Here is a 23594-nt window from a genome sequence, read left to right as displayed (position 1 = left end):
TGTTCCTACTAATTAGCTGCTCATCTTGACTTTGATTAGCTGAATCAGGTGTGTTAGTGCAGGGCTGGAACAAAAGACTACCTAGCTCTACAGGAGGATATTTTAATTCGCTGATGATAAATAATTTGTTGATGATAAAAGAATATGTTAAAAGGTTAATTCTAAGTATCAAATTAAAACATACTGGTGATGATCGTACAAAAAAAACTAAAACAATGTTCCTCCCTTATTCCTTTATTGTGAATACAGTACAATTCATCAGCCATCACAACTTCTCAGAGGCCTGGGAAGAGGTAGAAGTGCTTTGTTAGAGTGGCTCTGTCTTTGGTCGGCATCTGTCTCGGGAAATCTTCAAAGCGACCCATGACCTGTGTGGAAGAAAATACAAACACGTTATTGTCGCTCAAAATAAATCAAATTTGATCAATCATTCCATTCAGTGCAATGAGGAAAGAGCATTGTTAACTTTTCTGTTTCCAGATACTTGCCTTCCTGAACAATTCTTCTATTTGATCATTATGGGCATAGGTGTTGAATGTCTCCATGATGTGCTGGACAAACAAGCTGCCCATCTTTTGATTTCTGTAGGACACAGTATCTGAAAGGGTAGGGAATGTAATGAGGGTTTACTCACAGTCATTTACAAACAATATATTGCTTGAGAATGTGTTAATGTGACCCACTCACCTGGTGTGCAGGACAGAAGGGAGATGAAGTCCTTCTCTATGTGCTCCCTCCTGGTTGAGTCACTCTCTAACCCCAGGTCAGGGCTGGGCCCAGGCACCGCGTCACTGACCCAAACAGAACCGTTCTTGCCTGAAACAACATGCAAATCCTCTTTAATATGGAGGCATTCTACTCAAATTAACATTAGTAGAAAAGGTTAACATACATTTAGAAAAAATATTAAAAAACATATCAATGAAAGGATCACCTCCCCTGCAGGCCTGAATGAGGATGACTTTGGGTTTGTTAATCAGTGCTTTGCAGTTCTCTGTGTTCAGGTGTATGAAGATGTTGTTGATGGGGAAGACATCAGGTTTAGGGTCCCCTTCCTTGTAGTGGACACCCATGATGCCTCCCAGCTCCCCGTGAGACATCATCACCACGAAGACGCTGTCCGACAATAAATGCTCTTCACGTTTAGAGAACGCTTTCACAGCCTCGTCCATCTCCTGCAAGAGCACACTGAGTCAGTCACAGAGGAGACAAACCATAGACTAAGGAAACATGTAGACATTCTTCTAGAAGCAGGAGAGATGTTTCCTCCCCCTGTGTACCTGTCCAGACAGATTTCTGTGTTTCACCACATCATATCCCAGATCACTGAGAAGCCTCTCCATGTTCTCCTCATCCTTCACTGCCCCTAGTCTCAGCATGTTCTTAACATCAAACTCCACGTTGTTTATGAGCAGGGCCAGGCGCTTCCGACCAGACTTATCCATTGGAACGTAAACCTGATGCAATGACAGCTGCAAAGGTTATTTAACAGTAATATAGCCCAGCAACAATTCTACTCAATCAAAATATGTGTGGAAATTGGTCCCAATTTACAAGTCATGCTAAAACCACTGTGTAATAACAGTGTAGGTACACATTGTTACACAGTTATTGCAGTATGTGAATTTACAAGTTGAAACTTTGACGGTTTGTTTACACTGTAGGACTATACTTTCACGCCTAGATTATTATTATTATTAATTTTTTTAAAGACTTTAGAGTAACTTAAATTACTGTGTTTCCTAAACTGTGACACAGGTAACCCCAGGGGTTCATAAGCAAGCTTACTGGTCTAATAGGAGAACTATAAACTCAGAAGCTAATTCTATTGGGGCACTCAGAAAACCGATACATGTACACTGATCTATCCTTTGACAACCAAGTATAGCTCTAACCTCATGACGCTTCCTCTGAAGAATGTCCTCCTTAAAGTCCTTGGTGCTGGGGATGAGGACAGAGGACACTGGGTGCTCCTCCTGTTGTGATAACTGGGGCGATGATGGTGCTGCAGGGAAAATACAGCATGTTACATTCAATTTACAGTATCTGCTAAGTTCTTACTAACTCTTATCAAGTCTAAGAGAAGTTTGGGACTGTGACAGATGTAATTGAATGGTGTATCAGTTTCACTCACTCATCTGGGCAAGCTGCCTGGGGGCCAGACCACATTTGTCATGAAGTCCAGGATCTCTCTCCTGAACTCGGGCAATCATCTTCTCACTGGCTTTGACCCCTTTCTTCCGCACCATATCGATGAGGCATCGTGCCTGCTCTGCCCTAGCGCTGTTCTCCTCCGTCACTGAATCTGTCTCTTCATCGTTCAGCACCTTGTCCTCCAAAAGGTTGTCCAGAAGCTGCTTGATCACTGTCTTCGTCACACTGTCTATGAATATCTTCCGAGCATTGAAGAGGTCGTCTGCTGAAAGTAAATAGGATTTAATCAGAGCTACAATTTAATCATTGTTGGAGCGATGTCTAAGTCTTATGCATCTGCTTTGTAATTGTGCATACAATGTATTCTACATTTCAATTAATCCTTTAAAGGGGCAATCTTCAGCTCGAACAATAAGAAAGTGGCCACCCCTCCACTGATTTGGTAAACAGCTGAGGGATGGGGCTGGAAAAATTTAACCACTCTCAAACTCATGGACAGAGCTATGGATGCAAAGACTGACCATCCATGATATCAACATTATAGTTTAATCATGTTTTGAGGCTATACAGTGTTTGTTTACATTTACATTGTTACAAACAAATGAATAAACCAAGCTTATATTTTGATGAGTTTGACAGTTGAACTATGCTCATGAGTCATCTGTGTTATATTCTTCAATAATCAATGGGTATATCATTAATTTAAAAGACAAAAAATGTATTTAGCAACTGCAGATTGCACCTTACATGATGCAAGAAGCCATGATACAGTTCTTAAATAATATTTTGGTTCATGGCTTACATGGCGTGTTCACACAAACACACACACTGACACAGACAGACACACATAGCCCTAAAGGACGCCGAGGGCTAAGATATACACACACACACAAATAGAGAAAGATAATCAAATCATCACACACGCACACATTGTTATCAAATTATCTGCTCCAGATAGAAAAAAACGGTGGATCTACTGACGGTGGATCGGGCGTGCACCGGTCAGTCTTGAGTTTGAGGGCTATAGCGAAAGTGAAAGTATGCATGTTGTCGAAGTACAAAAAAATTGCCCAAAATTACAACAAAAAACATTGCAATATTCTTAATATTTATATATGTCAGAGTAGTAAAAATAAATACCATGTTTGTTTCAACATTTTTTTTTTACCTAAGCAAAACAGCCGATAATGTTTGTACATATACATTTTAATGACTTACCTGCCATTCCTTAGATGAGGTGGATTAAGCTATTCTATTCTTTCTGACAGCTATTTCGCATAGAATAAAGATATGCCTAGGCGTTTTCTTGACGATACTCGATCACTGCGAGTTTTGTCCCAAATACTGTTCGTCTTAGGCTACTGGTCACAAAAAGTCTTAGTAAACTTCCCATATATTTTATACAGTAACCTGATTAGCTGGTTTGGTGCATAGATTTACATAAACGTTTTGTTAAAAAACGTATGACATTTTTTGACCATGCTTGTCACTTATGAACATTTTTGAACATCTTGGCATGGTTCTGTTATAATCTCCACCCGGCACAGCCAGAAGAGGACTGGCCACCCCTCATAGCCTGGTTCCTCTCTAGGTTTCTTCCTAGGTTTTGCCTTTCTAGGGAGTTTTTCCTAGCCACCGTGCTTCTACACCTGCATTACTAGCTGTTTGGGGTTTTAGGCTGGGTTTCTGTACAGCACTTCGAGATATTAGCTGATGTAAGAAGGGCTATATAAAATAAAATTGATTGATTGATTGATGACATCAATAGCTACTTTATTATATAGCTACTTACTATGAATGTAATGTGTGGTTGTCCACATCTAGCTGCCTTAACATTAATACACACACTGTAAATCGCTCTGAATAAGAACGGCTGATAAAATGAATACAATTTTAATAATTTCCCATTTGAAAGAGTACAGTGTTGCACAGGACTGTCTGTGTACCTGAGATGGTCTCAAGAGGGCGCTCTTGGATAAAGAGGAAGAAGGGTAACGCTACGTAAACAAACCGGTCTGTCAGAGGGGTGAGTAGCAGATAGTACCAATGGGTGCATAAAAAACGAAATATATCCACACTCAATAATCTTTCTGAAAAGGTAAGGAGTCACAGAATGTTGTTAGCTAGCTAACGATATTGTTGAATTGCTTGTCAATTTTGTCGGGTCGGAATTACTGTCAACCTAGCTAGCTAGTAACGTTAGCTAACGTCAACTGCAAGCGCAAACTAGCTAGCCTATCATAGCTAGGTAGCTAATGTTAGCGTCTAGTATGAGCCAAACCCTAGTTCAGTTAATCTCTGCCTGGTAAGGACCCAGTGGTCAGGTGGGTCCATTGTAGAATACTAAATGATGGTATTTTTGTAGCCACGTTTAAAGGTTTATTGTTAATATTTAGTTACTAGAAGAAGCCTAGCTAGCTAATGTCATGTGTCATTGACATTGCGTCGCGTTTTTCGTGAAGTTAGAGCTAGCTAATGTTAGCGATCAAGTTAGATCTTAGCTAAGCCCATTGCATTGCTTGCAGATATACAGTACACAGTAGAAGGGTTAGTCATAAAAGTATTTGGTAGTAAAGTAGCTGGCTAGCGTGTTAATAAATCAGGATGGCTAGTTAGCTAGCATGAAAAAATGTATGCACTCACTAACTGTAAATCGCTCTGGATAAGAGCATCTGCTAAATGACTAAAATGTAAATGTAATGTGGCTTCAAACAAAGTCGAGTGTAGCTACACTATTGGGACTTGACACATCTACCAGTAGAAAGAAGGCCATACATTGTTTTACCAGTTTTGGTGGTCATCCATTAAATTCCTCCTGTGTTGATTTTCTTATCATGCATTACCAATATAAGTAAGTAGTCACAATCATCAGAAATTAGCAGATTCTTAAGGGTTCAAACTCTTGTCAGATTTCCACTTTGTGTAATTTTAATGTTAGGGTGGTAAAGGTGTAAACACTGCCGCTGTATGAAATCATATTTTGATACACAGAGGAATTCACTGAGATTTTCTTCAGTGTGGGTTAAAATGTGTCATTATGCTAGCTACCTCTATTAAACATACATTTTTTTAAATCAAATACCTCAACCTGAATGTGGACCATAGTGTGTAGGCATTCAACCTTGTCAAAGTCCTGATAAATATATATTCTATTCCATCACAGTCTTGTCTTTTCCCTGTCATTCCCAGCAGTATCCTCACTAGCCGTGAGGGATGAGCCACCGGTCGGAACGTCGTGGGATCCATGTGGACCAGTCAGAGCTGCTGTGTACGAAGGGGTGTGGTTTCTATGGCAACGCGGCCTGGCAGGGCCTCTGCTCCAAGTGCTGGCGGGAGGAGTACCAACAAACCAGACACAAACAGATCCAGGAGGACCATGCACTGGCAGAGAGGTGTGTGATTGTTTATCTGAGCAAGCTTGTTTTGCATCGTCCCCCAGCTGTTGGCCGGGTGGGTGGAGTTAGCACTCGATTTTAAATCTAGGAGCCCGGTGGCAAACACTGAATGCCCCGCTCAAAATTGAGGGGTGGAGTCGAAAACGTAACGATAACAAAATGCACCAGTAACTTTTGATCATTGATCAACAAACATTTCAACAGCCAATTTCACAGAGGCAAATGGAACAGTGTCATGTTGCTGTCTGTCATTAGTTGAAATTATTCTTGCCTTTTTGATCAATGAAATGTTTTCCTTATCTGTCGTGTTTTAGTTAGGGACCACTGTTTCTGTCTGTCTTCAGTATTGATCATGAGGTAGTAACAACAATGTCTGTTCTGTGCCCCAGGTTACAGAGGGAGGAGGAGGCAGCGTACGCTAACAACCACCAGGGGGCACCCCAGCCTGCCATCGCACCCTTCAGCAAGTTTGAAGAAAGGAAAACCAAGGAGAAGTCACGTAAAGTCAACACAGTGACTAAGTTTTTCACTCCCTCAGCAAAGACACCGCCCAAGAAAGGTAGGATCCATGTCTTTGAGATAAGGTTTATAATGTTTTCTCTACCATTACTTGAGGGATGAGCAGATCCAAACCACCACTACCTCCCCTCTGCATAATGTTGGTGCACAGTTCCTCTTTCCACCGTCTTTCAGAATTCTGCTCCACTACCACTCTCTCCCCCCAGTCACTGTGGAGGAGGTCACATGGGGCATCCAGCTAGAGTTCCCTAGATTTTCAACCTCTCCCTGACCCATTCTGTAATACCTACAGTGCCTTCAGAAAGTATGCATACCCCTTGACTTGTTCCACATTTTGTTGTGTTACAGCCTGAATTCAAAATGTATTAAATAAATGTTTTTTCTCACCAATCTACACACAATACCCCATAATGACATCTGTATTTCATTTATTGAAAATGAAATACAGATGCATCTCATTTATGTAAGTATTCACAACCCTGAGTCAATAGATGTTAGAATCACCTTTGGCACCTTTAGCGATTACAGCTGTGAGTCTTTCTGGGTAAATCTCTTAAGAGCTTTGCGTACCTAGATTGTACAATATTTGCCCATTACTCTTTTCAAAATTCTTCAAGCTCTGTCAAATTGGTTGTTGATCATTCATAGACAACAATTTAAGTCTTGCCATAGACTTTCAAGCAGATTTAAGTCAACTATAACTCAGCCACTCAGGAACATTCACTGTCTTCTTGGTGCGCAACTCCAGTGTAGATTTGGCCTTGTGTTTTAGGTTATTGTCCTGCTGAAAGGTGAATTCATCTCCCAGTGACAGCTGGAAAGCAGACTGAACCAGGTTTTCCTCTAGGATTTTGCCTGTGCTTTCCATGTTTTTAATCCTGAAAAACTCTCCAGTCCTTAATGATTACAAGCATACCCATAACATGGTGCAGCCACCACTATGCTTAAAAATATGGAGTGGTACTCAGTAATGTGTTGTATTGGATTTGCCCCTAACATAACACAAAGTTAATTGCTTTGCTACATTTTTTGCAGTATTACTTCAGTGCCTTGATGCAAACAGGATGCATGTTTTGAGATATTTTATTCTGTACAGGCTTCCATCTTTTCACTCTGTAATTTGGGTTAGTATTGTGGAGTAACTACAATGTTGATCCATCCTCAGCCATTAAACTCTGTAACTGTTTTAAAGTCACCATTAGCCTCATGGTGAAATCCCTGAGCGGTTTCCTTCCACTCCGGCAACTGAGGTAGGATGGACACCTGTATCTTTGTAGTGACTGGATGTATTGATACACCATCCAAAGTGTAATTAATAACTTCACAATGCTCAAAGGGATATTCAATATTTACTTTTTTTAAACCTATCTACCAGTAGGTGCCTTTCTTTGCGAGGCATTGGACAACCTCCCTGGTCTTCGTGGTTGATTCTGTGTTTGAAATTCACTGCTCTGCTGAGGGACCATACAGATAATTGTATGTGTAGGGTACCAAGATGAGGTAGTCATTCAAAAATCATGTTAAACACTATTATTAAACACAGAGTGAGTCCATGCAACTTATTATGTGACATGTTAAGCATATTTCTACTCCTGGACTTATTTAGGCTTGTCATAACAAAGGTGTTGAATACTTATTGATTCAAGACATTTCAGCTTTTCCATTTTAATTAATTTGTAAAAGTTTCAAAAGACATAGTTCCACTTTGACATTATGGGTTATTGTGTGTACAGTCGTGGTCAAACGTTTAGAGAATGACACACATACTAATTTTCACAAAGTCTGCTGCCTCAGTTTTGATGAAGGCAATTTGCACATACACCAGAATCTCATGAAGAGTGATCAGATTAATTGCAAAGTCCCTCTTTGCCATGAAAATGAACATAATCCCCCCAAAAACATTTCCACTGCATTTCAGCCCTGCCACAAAAGGACCAGCTGCCATCAGGTCAGTGATTCTCTCGTTAGCACAGGTGAGAGTGTTGACGAGGACAAGGCTGGAGATCACTCTGTCATGCTGATTGAGTTAGAATAACAGACTGGAAGCTTTAAAAGGAGGGTGGTGCTTGAAATCATTGTTATTCCTCTGTTAACCATGGTTACCTGCAAGGAAACACGTGCCGTCATCATTGCTTTGCACAAAAATGGCTTCAAAGGCAAGGGTATTGCTGCTAGTAAGATTGCACCTAAATCAACCATTTATCGGATCATCAAGAACTTCAAGGAGAGAGGTTCAATTGTTGTGAAGAAGGGGTCAGGGTGCCCAAGAAAGTCCAGCAAGCGCCAGGACCGTCTCCTAAAGTTGATTCAGCTGTGGGATCGAGGCACCACCAGTGCAGAGCTTGCTCAGGAATGGCAGCAGGCAGGTGTTCGTGCATCTGCACGCACAGTGGGACGAAGACTTTTGGAGGATGGCCTGGTGTCAAGAAGGGCAGCAAAGAAGCCACTTCTCTCCAGGAAAAACATCAGGGACAGACTGATATTCTGCAAAAGGTACAGGGATTGGACTGCTGAGGACTGGGGTAAAGTCATTTTCTCGGATGAATCCCCTTTCCGATTGTTTGGGGCATCTGGAAAACATCTTGTCCGGAGAAGACAAGGTGAGCGCTACCATCAGTCCTGTGTCATGCCAACAGTAAAGCATCCTGAGACCATTCATGTGTGGTGTTGCTTCTCAGCCAAGGGAGTGGGCTCACTCACAATTTTGCCTAAGAACACAGCCATGAACAAAGAATGGTACCAACACATCCTCAGAGAGCAACTTCTCCCAACCATCCAAGAACAGTTTGATGACAACCAATGCCTTTTCCAGCATGATGGAGCACCTTGCCATAAGGCAAAAGTGATAACGAAGTGGCTCGGGGATCAAAACATTGACATTTTGGGTCCATGGCCAGGAAACTCCCCAGACCTTAATCCCATTGAGAACTTGTGGTCGATCCTCAAGAGGCGGGTGGACAAACAAAAACCCACAAATTCTGACAAACTCCAGGCATTGATTATGCAAGAATGGGCTGCCATCAGTCAGGATGTGGCCCAGAAGTTAATTGACAGCATGCCAGGGCGGATTGCAGAGGTCTTGAAAAAGAAGGGTCAACACTGCAAATATTGACTCTTTGCATAAACTTAATGTAATTGTCAATAAAAGCCTTTGACACTTATGGAATGCTTGTAATTATACTTCAGTATACCATAGTAACATCTGACAAAAATATCTCATAACACTGAAGCAGCGAACTTTGTGAAGACCAATACTTGTGTCATTCTCAAAACGTTTGACCACGACTGTAGGCCAGTGACACAAAATCTCAATGTAATACATTTTAAATTCAGGCTGTAACACAACAAAATGTGGAAAAAGTCAAGGGGTGTGAATACTTTCTGAAGGCACTGTACATGTTTCAAGCAAACCACCATAGTCCCTGTGCCCAAGAACGCCAAGGTAACCTGTCTAAATGTCTATCACCCCATAGCCGTGCACAACTCCAATACCATCATTAAACCTGCATTAAGTTTGCAGATTACACAGCGGTGGTAGACCTGATCACCGACGACAGCTTGGCATCTGACCGCAAGACGCTACAGAGGGTAGTGCGCACAGCCCAGTACATCACTGGGGCCCAGCTCCCTGCCATTCAGGACCTCTATACCAGGTAGTGTCAGAGGAAGGCCCAAAACATTGTCAGACTCCAGGCACCCAAGCCACAGACTGTTCTCTCTGCTACCACACGTCAAGCGGTACCAATGCACCAATTCTAGAACCAACAGGATCCTGAACAGCTTCTACCCCCCCCAAGCCATAAGACTTCTAAACAAGACTGCTAAATAGCTCATCAAAAGGCTACCTGCATTGAACCTTTTTTGCACCAACTCATGCAAATCAAATCACATTTTATTTGTCACATACACGTGTTTAGCAGATGTTATAGCGGGTGTAGCAAAATGCTTGTGCTTCTAGCTCCGACAGTGCAGTAATATCTAACAAGTAATATCTAACAATTTCACAACATATACCCAATACACACAAAACTAGTAAGGAATGGAATTTTAAGAAAATATACATATACAGTGGGGAGAACAAGTATTTGATACACTGCCGATTTTGCAGGTTTTCCTACTTACAAAGCATGTAGAGGTCTGTCATTTTTATCATAGGTACACTTCAACTGTGAGAGACGAAATCTAAAACAAAAATCCAGAAAATCACATTGTATGATTTTTAAGTAATTCATTTGCATTTTATTGCATGACATAAGTATTTGATCACCTACCAACCAGTAAGAATTCCGGCTCTCACAGATCTGTTAGTTTTTCTTTAAGAAGCCCTCCTGTTCTCCACTCATTATCTGTATTAACTGCACCTGTTTGAACTCGTTACCTGTATAAAAGACACCTGTCCACACACTCAATCAAACAGACTCCAAACTCTCCACAATGGCCAAGACCAGAGAGCTGTGTAAGGACATCAGGGATAAAGTTGTAGACCTGCACAAGACTGGGATGGGCTACAGGACAATAGGCAAGCAGCTTGGTGAGAAGGCAACAACTGTTGGCGCAATTATTAGAAAATGGAAGAAGTTCAAGATGACGGTCAATCACCCTTGGTCTTGGGCTCCATGCAAGATCTCACCTCGTGGGGCATCAATGATCATGAGGAAGGTGAGGGATCAGCCCAGACCTACACGACAGGACCTGGTCAATGACCTGAAGAGAGCTGGGACCACAGTCTCAAAGAAAACCATTAGTAACACACTACGCCGTCATGGACTAAAATCCTGCAGCGCACGCAAGGTCCCCCTGCTCAAGCCAGCGCATGTCCAGGCCCATCTGAAGTTAGCCAATGACCATCTGGATGATCCAGAGGAGGAATGGGAGAAGGTCATGTGGTCTGATGAGACAAAAATAGAGCCTTTTGGTCTAAACTCCACTCGCCGTGTTTGGAGGAAGAAGGATGAGTACAACCCCAAGAACACCATCCCAACCATGAAGCATGGAGGTGGAAAAATCATTTGGGGATGCTTTTCTGCAAAGGGGACAGGACGACTGCACTGTATTGAGGGGAGGATGGATGGGGCCATGTATCGCGAGATCTTGGCCAACAACCTCCTTCCCTCAGTAAGAGCATTGAAGATGGGTCGTGGCTGGGTCATCTAGCATGACAACGACCCGAAACACACAGCCAGGGCAACTAAGGAGTGGCTCTGTAAGAAGCATCTCAAGGTCCTGGAGTGGCCTAGCCAGTCTCCAGACCTGAACCCAATAGAAAATCTTTGGAGGGAGCTGAAAGTCCGCATTGCCCAGCGACAGCCCCGAAACCTGAAGGATCTGGAGAAGGTCTGTATGGAGGAGTGGGCCAAAATCCCTGCTGCAGTGTGTGCAAACCTGGTCAAGACCTACAGGAAACGTATGATCTCTGTAATTGCAAACAAAGGTTTCTGTACCAAATATTAAGTTCTGCTTTTCTGATGTATCAAATACTTATGTCATGCAATAAAATGCAAATTAATTACTTAAAAATCATACAATGTGATTTTCTGGATTTTTGTTTTAGATTCCATCTATCACAGTTGAAGTGTACCTATGATACAAATTACAGACCTCTACATGCTTTGTAAGTAGGAAAACCTGCACAATCGGCAGTGTATCAAATACTTGTTCTCCCCACTGTATGGACAAGCAATGCCAGAGCGGCATGGACTAAGATACAGTAGAATATTATAGAATAGAATGCAGTATATACATATGAGATGAGTAGTGCAAGATATGTAAACATTATTCAAGTGACTAGTGTTCCATTTCTTAGTGTCCAGTGATTTCAATAGGCAGCAGCAGCCTCTAATGTGCTAGTGATGGCTTACTTACATACTGATGCCACACACACACTTTCAGACTCACCACATACGCTGCTGCTACTGTAATCTATCCTGTTGCCTAGTCATTTTACCCCTACCTATATGTTCAGTACATAGCTACCTCAATTACCTTGTATCCCTGCACATCGACTTGGTACTAGTACTCCCTGTATATAGCCATGTTATTTTCTACTCCCTATATATAGTCATGTTATTTTTACACTTTATTTTTATTCGTTATTCACTGTGTATTTATTCCTCATGTCACTATTTTGCATTTTCTATTTAAAAAAATGTATCTTATCTTTAACTTATCTTTAAATCTTTAACTTGGAAAAGTACACTTAAGTAAGCATTTCACTGTTTGTCTACACCTGTTGTCTACGAAGCATGTGACAAATAAAAATTGATTTGATTTGAAGACCATATCCCAAGGCAAACATAATTACATTCTTTCATCTGTGAGGCCATATAGAGGAGATAGAATCACCACCCCTTAGCCTACAATTTCGCCCCGCGGAAATCTAATTAACATAATACAATCCCTATCAAAGTCTGTCTGTTTAAGCTAAAGATATGTTGTTTTTTTTGCATGGGCATCCGCCGATATCGCCCTTCCGCATGTGCGGTGAAAGGTGGCAGAGCTAGAGCAGTGTTTGTCAAACCATGAGACATCCCAAAAATCTGTCTTCTCACAAACGTCTGTAGTGTCTGAACGATGGTGTTCTCCGTTTTGCAAGTATTGTGACGCCCACAAGCCTCACAATACTTGTCTGAAGTCAGTACAGCCTCTTCTGCCAACTTCTGTCTGTAGCGTCCGAGCTGAGACTCTCAAGAACACAATTATGTTTTGCTCTAGGACGCCCACAAGCCTCACAAGACTCATCTGAAGTTCCCCAGTACCAGTTAAAAAAATTAATATAAGTATATATGGAGATAGTTTAGTGCCTAAAATAAGGGGATAAATACATTTAAAAATATATATATATTTAATAGTTTCCTGATCTTATATCTCTCAGATATAGGCCTGACACTTCAGAACAAACTTCCTTCAGATTGTTTGGGGGGCTAACTGTTGTTCCATGTAGTGAATCTGTTATTCAATGCGTTTCTATTGGCTAATAGCAGTAATGCCAAATACAATGTTTCATCCAATAATTTTCTATACCTTAAAGGGTCTTAAAATGTAAAATCAATTAGCTAAATAATCCTTGGTATGACCATCTTAAAACAAGTCCATATGTTAGCTTAGAACCCCCTACTCCCCGGCTTAGACTGTAGAGGGTTTTAAGACAGAACTGTTCAGATAATACAGGACAAACCATGGTTGATGTATTTCATGTGGAACTGTGCATTTGAAGCGTAGCAAAAAGTAACTATCTAAACATAGATTGCAGAAGGATGTTGTGTGAAATCACAACTCCGCAAGCTGTGCTGGTAAGGGATGAGATGAATAGAAGGCCCACCCTTATTTTCTCTTCTTCCCATCCTAAGGCCAGCCAAAAGCCTGTTTTTTTATATCCACCACCTAAGGAATATTGTACATACAAACAGGTACACACAGGTATATCATTCCCTCCATTATCTGTATCCTCCTCCCTCACAGACTCCGTCCATGGCGAGGCCCTGTCGACCCCCAGCCCCTCAGTGAGCCGCAAGCCCTTAGAGACAGACCGCACCACACAAGAGTTCATCGACTTCCTCAAGACCCTGAAACCTGGCAGGGAGATCTTCAAACAGTGCCGAGCCTTCACAGAGAGCATGGCGTACAAGAGGGTGAGTACTACACTACAATACCATCAGAGGCTTCTGAATGTGGAGAGCCTGATTGGGGTTACCTCTATTAATTCACCCCTCCGGCTTTTTGGAACATTTCACTTCCTCATCGTAGAACAGAAGGATGACAAAAACAAATGCTGAGGTTACTCCAGAGCATTGAGTGAATAACCAAATGTGAACTCGCCCTTGAAATGAATACAAATATATACGACAATCCCTTCAAGCTAATAGTGAGCTTGTTCCCCAGGACCTGGGTGCTGATGAGCTGTCTGAGTGTGTTCAAGACTTCTACCAGAACTTGTCAGACCGCCTGCACACACACTTCAAAGGTACAGCTCTCCTTTCCTCACCTCTATTACACTAATACTGGATCATTAAGGATATCTTGAAGTAGGGGCTTGATGATAAAGTAGCTGGTGACAATGAAGAAGAAGGAACACACTCTTCTTTCAGAGAGCTCTCTATAGGTAGGCCTTGAATGATTCACATTTGCTGTTTTCCCGTCTATGTCCGTGTTGACTTCAGGGTCGTCGGAGCGCGTAGAGAGTGTGATGGACGAGGTAGAGCGGTACATGATGACACGTCTCTATGAGGAGGTCTTCTGTCCTGAGACCACAGACGATGAGAAGAAAGACCTGGCCGTTCAGAAGAGAATCAGGTAAAGACATTGAAACTGATATGGTACTGAGTTTGAGCATTGAAGCTGCTGTATGCCTCCTTGTACATCTGTTCACTGAAGTGTGTGTGGGTGGGTTGCAGGGCCTTGCATTGGGTCACCATTGAGATGCTGTGTGTCCCTGTGGATGAGGAGATTCCTGAGGTGTCTGATAACGTGGTCAAAGCCATCACAGGTCAGACATGTATTAATTTGTGTTTTTAGTTCATTACAAGGAGACACAAACATTGACTGAACATGCATGTGATGTAGAATGTCATCATAGCACATTAACTACCACTCTGTTCCACCCTGACCTTGTGTAGATGTGATCGAGATGGACTCAAAGCGTGTGCCCAGGGACAAGCTGACCTGCATCACACGCTGCAGTAAGCACATCTTCAATGCCATCAATACCACCAAGAAGGAGGCGGCATCTGCTGATGACTTCCTGCCCACCCTCATCTACATCGTCCTGAAGGCCAACCCTCCGCGACTGCAGTCCAACATCCAGTACATCACCCGCTTCTGTAACCCCAGCCGCCTTATGAGCGGAGAAGACGGATACTACTTTACCAACCTGGTGAGAGGGCTGTCTACGCAAAGCAAACAGACAGACAGACAAGCTGTACCAAACAAACTCAAATACACATAATTTGTGATTCCCCTAACACCCCCCTCTCTCTCTCTCTCTCTCTGTCCCTCTGCAGTGCTGTGCGGTGGCCTTCATAGAGAAGCTGGATGGCCAGTCTCTGAACCTGAGCACTGAGGAGTTTGAGCTCTACATGTCAGGCCAGGCGTCCCCCCAGCGGCCCCAGGCTGCCCCCTCCCCCCCAGGCAGTGCTGCTTTCAGCCAGATGAACGAGCGTCTGGACCTGCTGACGGGGCTGGGCGTGAGGCAGGAACGTGTCATGGAGGGGGCTCGCCGCCTGGAGAGTGACCTCATCGACTGGAGGGACGGGGTGGAGCACAAAGTGCAGGATGTGTTGGAGAGGTTCCCCCTGGAAATGCACCCCCCCGCCTCCCCCACCGCCTCTTCTGCCATAGACGCTGACAATATGGAGAACGACCACCTGCCTCCTCCTCTCCAGCCCCAGTTGTTCGCTGGCTGACCCCCAACACCCAACCCCCCTACCCTGACCCTCTGGACTTGTTACTCTCTCTCTCCACCCTGGAAAGTGGCTCCTGTCCTTATGCACATATAGGTTCCCTGTAATGGATCCAAGAAGTGTAACTCCAAACCTCTCCATTGTATGCACACTTAAAATAGATGCTTGCAGTCGCCTGTACCCCAGTACTCTTAAATAGCCAACTTTCTCGGTCTGTCTTCACCACTGATTGGTAAGAGGACAAGATAGGTTGCAGGCATATTGCCTTCATCCATGGTCATGAAGGAAAGGAGATGAGGAAAGGAAGCTTTTTAAGACTATTGGGACGCAGACCATTGATCTTGCCCTCCCTTGTCCCCTATATTAGTCCTCCTGACTGAATCCAAGTCAGAGGACAGAAGCCCTGGTGAGAGGGATCTGTTGTGATCGCGTGTGTGAGTGTATGTAACCACAACCAAATTTCCCCTGAAGATGTCTAAATATATATATACCGTATTTTCCGCACTATAAGGCGCACCGAAGTATAAGCCGCAGCAGCTAAATTGAATGATATTGAATGATGTGTACATATATAAGCCGCACTGGACTATAAGACGCAGGTGTTTTAATGTTTAATTACCATATGTAAGGGTTCGTGCACAGAGGGGATTGTCGGGAAAGAGACAAACTGTCTCGCTCTCGTAATGTCTGTCTGTCTTGCTCTCGTTCTGTCTCTCGTTCTGTCTCTCGTACCACTCTCGGTTCCACTTTTACTTTTGCGCGCTACCTGTCTCACTCTTTTCCGGCCTCCAGCTTTTCCTGCTGGGGCCCGCCGCTTAAAGGTGGGGGGCGCGGACCGGTCATAGAGCCCATAGAGTTAAAGTTGGTGGACTGTAACCTGTAAAATCCATAGATTTAGGAGGTCTTCTAGTGGCCGTTAGCTGTAAAAATCCATAGATTAGCCGCACCGTTATATAAGCCGCAGGGTCGAAAAATTGGAAAAAAGGCGCGGCTTATAGTCCGAAAATTACGGTATATATATACAGTGGGGAAAAAAAGTATTTAGTCAGCCACCAATTGTGCAAGCTCTCCCACTTAAAAAGATGAGAGAGGCCTGTAATTTTCATCATAGGTACACGTCAACTATGACAGACAAAATGAGATTTTTTTTCTCCAGAAAATCACATTGTAGTATTTTTAATGAATTTATTTGCAAATTATGGTGGAAAATAAGTATTTGGTCAATAACAAAAGTTTCTCAATACTTTGTTATATACCCTTTGTTGGCAATGACACAGGTCAAACGTTTTCTGTAAGTCTTCACAAGGTTTTCACACACTGTTGCTGGTATTTTGGCCCATTCCTCCATACAGATCTCCTCTAGAGCAGGGCAACACGGACTTTCAACTCCTCCAAAGATTTTCTATGGGGTTGAGATCTGGAGACTGGCTAGGCCACTCCAGGACCTTGAAATGCTTCTTACGAAGCCACTCCTTCGTTGCCCGGGCGGTGTGTTTGGGATCATTGTCATGCTGAAAGACCCAGCCACGTTTCATCTTCAATGCCCTTGCTGATGGAAGGAGGTTTTCACTCAAAATCTCACGATACATGGCCCCATTCATTCTTTCCTTTACACGGATCAGTCGTCCTGGTCCCTTTGCAGAAAAACAGCCCCAAAGCATGATGTTTCCACCCCCATGCTTCACAGTAAGTATGGTGTTCTTTGGATGCAACTCAGCATTCTTTGTCCTCCAAACACGACGAGTTGAGTTTTTACCAAAAAGTTCTATTTTGGTTTCATCTGACCATATGACATTCTCCCAATCCTCTTCTGGATCATCCAAATGCACTCTAGCAAACTTCAGACGGGCCTGGACATGTACTGGCATAAGCAGGGGGACACGTCTGGCACTGCAGGATTTGAGTCCCTGGCGGCATAGTGTGTTACTGATGGTAGGCTTTGTTACTTTGGTCCCAGCTCTCTGCAGGTCATTCACTAGGTCCCCCCGTGTGGTTCTGGGATTTTTGCTCACCGTTCCTGTGATCATTTTGACCCCACGGGGTGAGATCTTGCGTGGAGCCCCAGATCGAGGGAGATTATCAGTGGTCTTGTATGTCTTCCATTTCCTAATAATTGCTCCCACAGTTGATTTCTTCAAACCAAGCTGCTTACCTATTGCAGATTCAGTCTTCCCAGCCTGGTGTAGGTCTACAATTTTGTTTCTGGTGTCCTTTGACAGCTCTTTGGTCTTGGCCATAGTGGAGTTTGGAGTGTGACTGTTTGAGGTTGTGGACAGGTGTCTTTTATACTGATAACAAGTTCAAACAGGTGCCATTAATACAGGTAACGAGTGGAGGACAGAGGAGCCTCTTAAAGAAGAAGTTACAGGTCTGTGAGAGCCAGAAATCTTGCTTGTTTGTAGGTGACCAAATACTTATTTTCCACCATAATTTGCAAATAAATTCATTAAAAATCCTACAATGTGATTTTCTGGAAAAGAAATTCTCAATTTGTCTGTCATAGTTGACGTGTACCTATGATGAAAATGACAGGCCTCTCTCATCTTTTTAAGTGGGAGAACTTGCACAATTGGTGGCTGACTAAAAACGTTTTTTCCCCACTGTATATAGTTTCAGTTCCCTGCCAAACCTGTCCAGTCATGTGCTCAGTTTAGAGAAGTGATTTTATTTTTCTATTGTGTGGATATTAGTTATTGGATGCAATAAATACACAATTCTTGTAATGTTTACATTAGCAGTCATTCTAAATCCTATACAATAGTCTTGCATAGAGAACAGTTACATGAGTAATTGTGTTATTTGTTTCAACATTTTAAAGGTTTGTTTGAGGCATTCAGGCGACAGTCATCTGAGAGGGGATAATGATGTTTAGCCTATTAAAATTGCTAGATTGATACTGTAGCTCAAAGTTTTTAATAAAAAAAATAAAAAATGATTTGCGGTTCAGAGTATAGGAGATACTAACAGTCACTTCTCTCGTTTGGCCTTTTTTGATTGCTGAACAGCTGCTTCGTCAGAAGAACAGAGAAAGGCTGCAGTTTCTCAGTTGCCATATTTAGTGTGGTTGTATCTAAGAAGAGTACTTTTAGTAAGTTCTTTATATTATTTTACAGTGGTGTATTTTATTTGTACAAATGTTTAGGGGGTAAATGTTGCCAAACAGAATAGCCATAACAATGTTGATCTCAGCTCCATGTAGTAACTATTAATTCAGGGTTAGATGGATATATGAAGGAACAGTAGACATTGCGTTGGATGAAACAGAAAAGGTCAATTTACACACTACCTATATATTTTCTCTTTTATCATGTTTAATTTTTATCACATTTGTAACTATCAGATCAGTGTACAAATGCTAGCCAAACACTGGTTGCCAAAATCCATTCAATCCAATTTAAACACTAACTGAAATAACTAGGCATTGGATAGCACACAGCAATCAATGATCAGGTATTTTTGAAAGCAATGTAAAAAAAAATCTGTACAACCTTGTAGGTTTGTTTTTGTATGTTGAAGGAAAACGCAACATTGTCTTGTATTTAAATGTAACTTATTGAGACAGTATTGTTTTATAGTGTCCATGGGTTTGTTGTGTTTACGAATAAAATAACTCAAAATCCGTTGTGTCTAGAAGGCTTTGTCACCGTCACACTGTAACATGACTATCTAGGGTAAGTAGAAAAAAAGTAGCGCAAGCAAAGGTGTGTTTGCAATGTACACTGAGTGTACAAAACATTAAGAACACCTGCTCTTTCCATGACTGAATGACCAGGTGAAAGCTATGATCCCTTATTGATGTCACCTGTTAAATCCACTAAAGTCAGTGTAGATAAAGGGGAGGAGACGGGTTAAAGAAGGAATCTTTAAGCCTTGAGACATGGATTGTGTATGTGTGAAAGGGAAAAACTAAATATGTAAGTGCCTTTGAACTGGGTTTTTCATGCTCAACAGTTTCCCGTGTGTATCAAGAATGGTCCACCACCCAAAGGACTTCCAGCCAACTTGACACAACTGTGGGAAGCATTGGAGTCAACATGGGCCAGAATCCCTGTGGAATGCTTTCAACACCTTGAAGAGTCCATGCCCTGATGAATTTAGGCTGTTCTATCAAAAGGGGGTGCAACTCATTATTAGGAAGATGTTTCTAATGTTTTGTACACAGTGTATACTGTATATTGATCTGAGTACTGTGACACTGCTTCAAAATTATATACTTGCTGGGCTGGCAAACTTACTGATCATGCATTATGAAATCAAACTTGTTTTGGTGCAAGGGTCACCTATTGCCAAATACCTATTGTATCTTTGTTAACATTTCACAAGTGCTTACTCTAACTAGATGTTAAAAAAACATGAGGTTGCCTCCCAGGGCTTTGGTAATCCCCTCGTTCCTAAAAAGGAACTTCCCCAAAGTTATTGGATATGTCAGGAAGAGCATTATGCAATGAAGGCAAGATAAATTATTTCACATAAATGAGATGGTATTCTTTGTAATCGAAACTAAAGCCTAGTCTCATTTCCCCTGACAATATATAAAGATTGTACTGTAGTTATCCCCATCAGAAGCACAAACAGAACACTCAACATGAAGCTGTTACTGAGCCTCCTTGGTGAGTTCCTTTCAGTCCCCTTAAAGAGATTACAGACCATTATTTATGTGTATAGATTATCATTGATTGATTGATCGACATAATGATCACTGGTGGTATTTTTGGTTATTTTAATGATTAATGGTTATTTATTGTTTCAGTTGTTTCAACACTACCTCAATGGGCTGTGCCACAAGGTATGTAGTAAATACACTACTCTCTGGCTGCATTTACAGAGCAGCCCAATTCTGATCTTCTGACCAAATATTGGCAAAAGATCTGATCTGATTGGTCAAAAATACCAATTAGTGGCAAAAGATCAGAATTGGCCTGCCTGTGTAAACGCAGCCTCTGAGATTCAAATCCTTCTCTTCAAACCAGTTTTGTCTTGTGTAATGGCAACATATGAAATACAGTATGTAAATTGTCTATTTTCACGAGTTACGTAATAGTTATACACTGCTGAACATTAGCTGTCTTTTGTAATGTTAGGTGATCATGTAAATAAGACTAAGTTGCCATTTATGCTTAGAATTTATGCTTATTTCGTCCTCAAGTCTGACTCTAGTAGGCTGCGTTTACACAGGCAGCCCAATTCTGATATTTTTTTCACCAATTGGTCTTTTGAGCAATCAGATCAGCTCTGAAAAAGATCTGATGTGAAAAGATCTTATGTGATTGGTCAAAATACCAATTTGTGGAAAACAATATCAGAATTGGGCTGCCTGTGTAAACGCAGCCGTAGTAGTCTACTCAAAACAGCAGAAAGACTTACTTGTCAACATTTCTTCACAGTTCTGCCCACGAAGGCTCCGCAGACAGCCGTGGCTGAGCTAGTCAAGGGGGGACACTGGATCTTCTCAGGGGAGAGCGTGCGTCTGAAGTGCAGTGTTCCTGGGAATGTGTCGGCCGAGTGGAGGTTCCAGTGGTTCAGGGGGGGAGAGCAGCTCCAGGAGTCTGAGTACTTTGTCCTGTGGAAGGCCAGGCCACAGCAGAGTGGGAAGTACTACTGCCAGGGTCTGAGAACCACATGGATAAGCACACAACACACCCTCCTCAGCCTGCCCATAGAAATAGTGGTGGACGGTAAGAGAAGCCCTATGAATATTGAGCCATGATGACATCTATACTGAACAAAAATAAAAACGCAACATACTTTTACTGAGTTACAGTCCATATAAGGAAATCAGTCAATTTAAACAAATTCATTAGGCCCTAATCTATGGATTTCACATGACTGGGCAGAGGCATATGCCCATTCACTTGGGAGCCAGGCCCAGTCAATCAGAATGAGTTTGTCCCCACAAAAGGGCTTTATTACAGACAGAAAAACTCCTCAGTTTCATAATCTGTCTGGGTGGCTGGTCTCAGATGATCCCACAGGTGAAGAAGCCAGATGTGGAGGTCCTGGGTTGGCGTGGTTACATGTGGTCTGAGGTTGTGAGGCCAGTTGGACATACTGCCAAATTCTCTAAAACGACGTTGGAGGCGGCTTATGGTAAAGAAATAAACATTAAATTCTCTGGCAACAGCTCTGGTGGACATTCCTGCAGTCAGCATGTCAATTGCACGCTCCCTCAATCTGTGGCATTGTGTTGTGTGACAAAACTGCACATTTTAGAGTGGCCTTTTATTGTCCCCAGCACAAGGTACACCTGTATAATGATAATGCTGTTTAATCAGCTTCTTGATATGCCACACCTGTCAGGTGGATGGATTATCTTGCCAAAGGAGAAATGTACAACATTTATGAGGACTTTTTGTGCATATGGAAAATATCCGGAATTTTTTATTTAAGCTCACGAAACATGGGACCAACACTTTACATGTTGCGTTTATATTTTTGTTCAGTATAGTTTGGTTGACCTTCTGTTAGCAGTCTGTATTAGCTAACTCCTTTCTTGTTGTCACGCCAAACGTGTGACAATAGCAAAAGAAGCAGAAACAGACTGACAACCAGGCTAAGTTACACCTGTAGCACACCTGTCAACAGGCCAGACTACACCCTCTCGTTAACTACAATCACTTACCACTCTTTGCCCAGGTGGGTGGGCCATCCTGCAGGCCCCGCCCCTGCCCATGCTGGTTGGAGAGACAATGACCCTGACGTGTCGTGTCCGTAACAACCCCAGACTGACAGAGGTCATACTCTACAAGGACGGGGTGGAGCTTCAGAGACAGCCTGGCCCAGAGCTGCGTGTCACCAACCTTAACCTGCAACACGACGGATCTTATTGGTGCAGAGCATCCTGGGATGGGCGGAGGGAAACCAACTCTGTGATCTCAGTGGCTACTCCAGTGTCCATCATAGGTGAGGTTGTGACATATGTGGTTTGTCATTTTGAGTTTGTGTAGGGTGTGGAATAAAATTTCAAATGAGATTTGCCCTCATCATTCCATTATCATCACTATCATATCTAATGGTAATTGAATACCAGTAGGTATGTGAGCAATATTTTTCAGTATTAATGCTCTGTATTCTCCCCTGCAGAGGTTCTGACAGAGCCCATGTTGGAGATTGTGCCCAATGACCCTCTGACCCATGAAGACCGTATGCTCCTGGTGTGTCATGTCCAACTGAACGCCCGTGAGCCAGTTCCACACATCCACTACTACTTCTACCAGGATGGGCTGAGGCTGGGGCCTGCCTCCTCCCAGGACAGAGTCGCAGTAATGAGGGACTCGGGCCGGTACTGGTGCAAAGCCAGCGTTCCTACTCTGGGGCTGAAGAGGCTCAGCGAGCCCGTACCTTATGGGCGAGTAACAGGTGAACACTCAGAACAAATGAGAAACCAGAAAAAATAGTAGTGATGCAGTCCCCTTTTAGGATGCATCATAATGCTGACCAGTGGCATCAGTTCAGCTAAACCTAGGGTATGGCAGGGTGGGGGGGACAGCTTCTCTCCGAGCGACGCTCCGCATGGTCCTGAAGCCAGCCAACCAACACGCTAAACAGCCGTTGCATTTTAAATGGGATTGGAATGATTTTAAATGTTTGGTCTTGAGCTAGGGTACGGCGACTGCCATACTCTGACATACCCAACTGACACCCCTGATGCTGACTCTGTGTTAACAGGGATACATCAGGGACCAGTTGTCTCTCTCCAGCCCAGAGCTCCATCTAATCCAGATCCTATGAAAAGACCTCCCCAGACCACCACTTCTAACCAGCCTTCTGAGCCCCCTACCTTCCCCGATGTATACGGTGATTCTCCAAACACACTGGCCCCTGTTGTTGGTTCAGATGATGGGAGTGGAGGGACTTCTTTTAAACAATACCAGAGCAATGTACATTATCAGTTTCAGAATTAGACCCTTTCGAATCAACTTAGTTCCATCCCCAATTTACCCATTCATATGCCTCCAGAATGTACTTATGTTTTATCTACTTTAGTAAAATAATAATTACTAATTAATACAATATTATTTTGTCTTTTATGTTGTGAATGAAAAAATGAATTGTATTTGCACTGTCAATTGTAAGCTCAATGCAAATAAATCCAGTCAAAGTCAAACATTTTCTTATTGATTTTATTTCAAAA

General features: G+C 42.6%; 3 protein-coding genes across 12 annotated transcripts; 2 read left to right on the top strand and 1 right to left on the bottom strand.

The window, feature by feature from the left end:
- Window positions 1–220: 220 nt before the first annotated feature.
- On the bottom strand, window positions 221–20905 carry LOC121567662 (caspase a-like). 4 transcript variants are annotated; one of them, XM_045219918.1, is made up of 8 exons: window positions 20828–20905; window positions 2135–2419; window positions 1896–2005; window positions 1281–1457; window positions 935–1175; window positions 688–816; window positions 489–598; window positions 221–368 (listed from the first exon to the last, which is right to left on the bottom strand). In XM_045219918.1, the coding sequence occupies exons 1-8, from the start codon at window positions 20835–20837 to the stop codon at window positions 276–278; spliced, it is 1155 nt and encodes a 384-aa protein (XP_045075853.1). In that variant the 5' UTR covers window positions 20838–20905; the 3' UTR covers window positions 221–275. The 4 variants fall into 4 exon arrangements, with proteins under 4 accessions (XP_045075853.1, XP_045075861.1, XP_045075859.1 ...); XM_045219926.1 differs by having other exon boundaries at window positions 231–368; window positions 2135–2416; window positions 20828–20898; XM_045219924.1 differs by lacking the exon at window positions 20828–20905 and adding an exon at window positions 3373–3504 and having other exon boundaries at window positions 231–368.
- On the top strand, window positions 3953–16012 carry LOC121567655 (rab5 GDP/GTP exchange factor-like). Of its 7 annotated transcripts, none has more exons than XM_045219911.1 (9): window positions 3953–4180; window positions 5318–5546; window positions 5939–6108; window positions 13527–13696; window positions 13947–14028; window positions 14225–14357; window positions 14459–14550; window positions 14681–14937; window positions 15065–16012. In XM_045219911.1, the coding sequence occupies exons 2-9, from the start codon at window positions 5368–5370 to the stop codon at window positions 15464–15466; spliced, it is 1485 nt and encodes a 494-aa protein (XP_045075846.1). In that variant the 5' UTR covers window positions 3953–4180; window positions 5318–5367; the 3' UTR covers window positions 15467–16012. The 7 variants fall into 7 exon arrangements, with proteins under 7 accessions (XP_045075846.1, XP_045075845.1, XP_045075839.1 ...); XM_045219910.1 differs by having other exon boundaries at window positions 3953–4204; window positions 5344–5546; XM_045219904.1 differs by having other exon boundaries at window positions 3954–4180; window positions 5347–5546.
- LOC121567658 (Fc receptor-like A) lies at window positions 19970–23567 on the top strand. Its single transcript, XM_041877849.2, has 6 exons — window positions 19970–20073; window positions 20214–20249; window positions 20848–21138; window positions 22097–22363; window positions 22544–22819; window positions 23129–23567. The coding sequence occupies exons 1-6, from the start codon at window positions 20049–20051 to the stop codon at window positions 23362–23364; spliced, it is 1131 nt and encodes a 376-aa protein (XP_041733783.2). The 5' UTR covers window positions 19970–20048; the 3' UTR covers window positions 23365–23567.
- The last annotated feature ends 27 nt before the right edge of the window (window positions 23568–23594 follow it).

This window comes from Coregonus clupeaformis, chromosome 6, assembly GCF_020615455.1.
Source record: "Coregonus clupeaformis isolate EN_2021a chromosome 6, ASM2061545v1, whole genome shotgun sequence".
Taxonomy (NCBI): Eukaryota; Metazoa; Chordata; class Actinopteri; order Salmoniformes; family Salmonidae; genus Coregonus; species Coregonus clupeaformis.
This window is presented reverse-complemented; position numbering and strand designations above follow the sequence as displayed.

Excerpts from the sequence above, each read along its gene's own strand:
- LOC121567655 (XM_045219911.1), top strand. The coding sequence starts at position 5,368 with ATGAGCCACCGGTCGGAACGTCGTGGGATCCATGTGGACCAGTCAGAG. Across the intron at positions 5,547-5,938 it reads GACCATGCACTGGCAGAGAG|GTTACAGAGGGAGGAGGAGG; the intron begins GTGTGTGATTGT and ends TCTGTGCCCCAG. Across the intron at positions 14,358-14,458 it reads GCCGTTCAGAAGAGAATCAG|GGCCTTGCATTGGGTCACCA; the intron begins GTAAAGACATTG and ends GGTGGGTTGCAG.
- LOC121567658 (XM_041877849.2), top strand. The coding sequence starts at position 20,049 with ATGAAGCTGTTACTGAGCCTCCTTG. Across the intron at positions 22,364-22,543 it reads TACTCCAGTGTCCATCATAG|AGGTTCTGACAGAGCCCATG; the intron begins GTGAGGTTGTGA and ends TCTCCCCTGCAG. Across the intron at positions 22,820-23,128 it reads ACCTTATGGGCGAGTAACAG|GGATACATCAGGGACCAGTT; the intron begins GTGAACACTCAG and ends CTGTGTTAACAG.
- LOC121567662 (XM_045219918.1), bottom strand. Across the intron at positions 817-934 it reads CATTCAGGCCTGCAGGGGAG|GCAAGAACGGTTCTGTTTGG; the intron begins GTGATCCTTTCA and ends ATGTTGTTTCAG. Across the intron at positions 369-488 it reads TAGAAGAATTGTTCAGGAAG|GTCATGGGTCGCTTTGAAGA; the intron begins GCAAGTATCTGG and ends TCTTCCACACAG.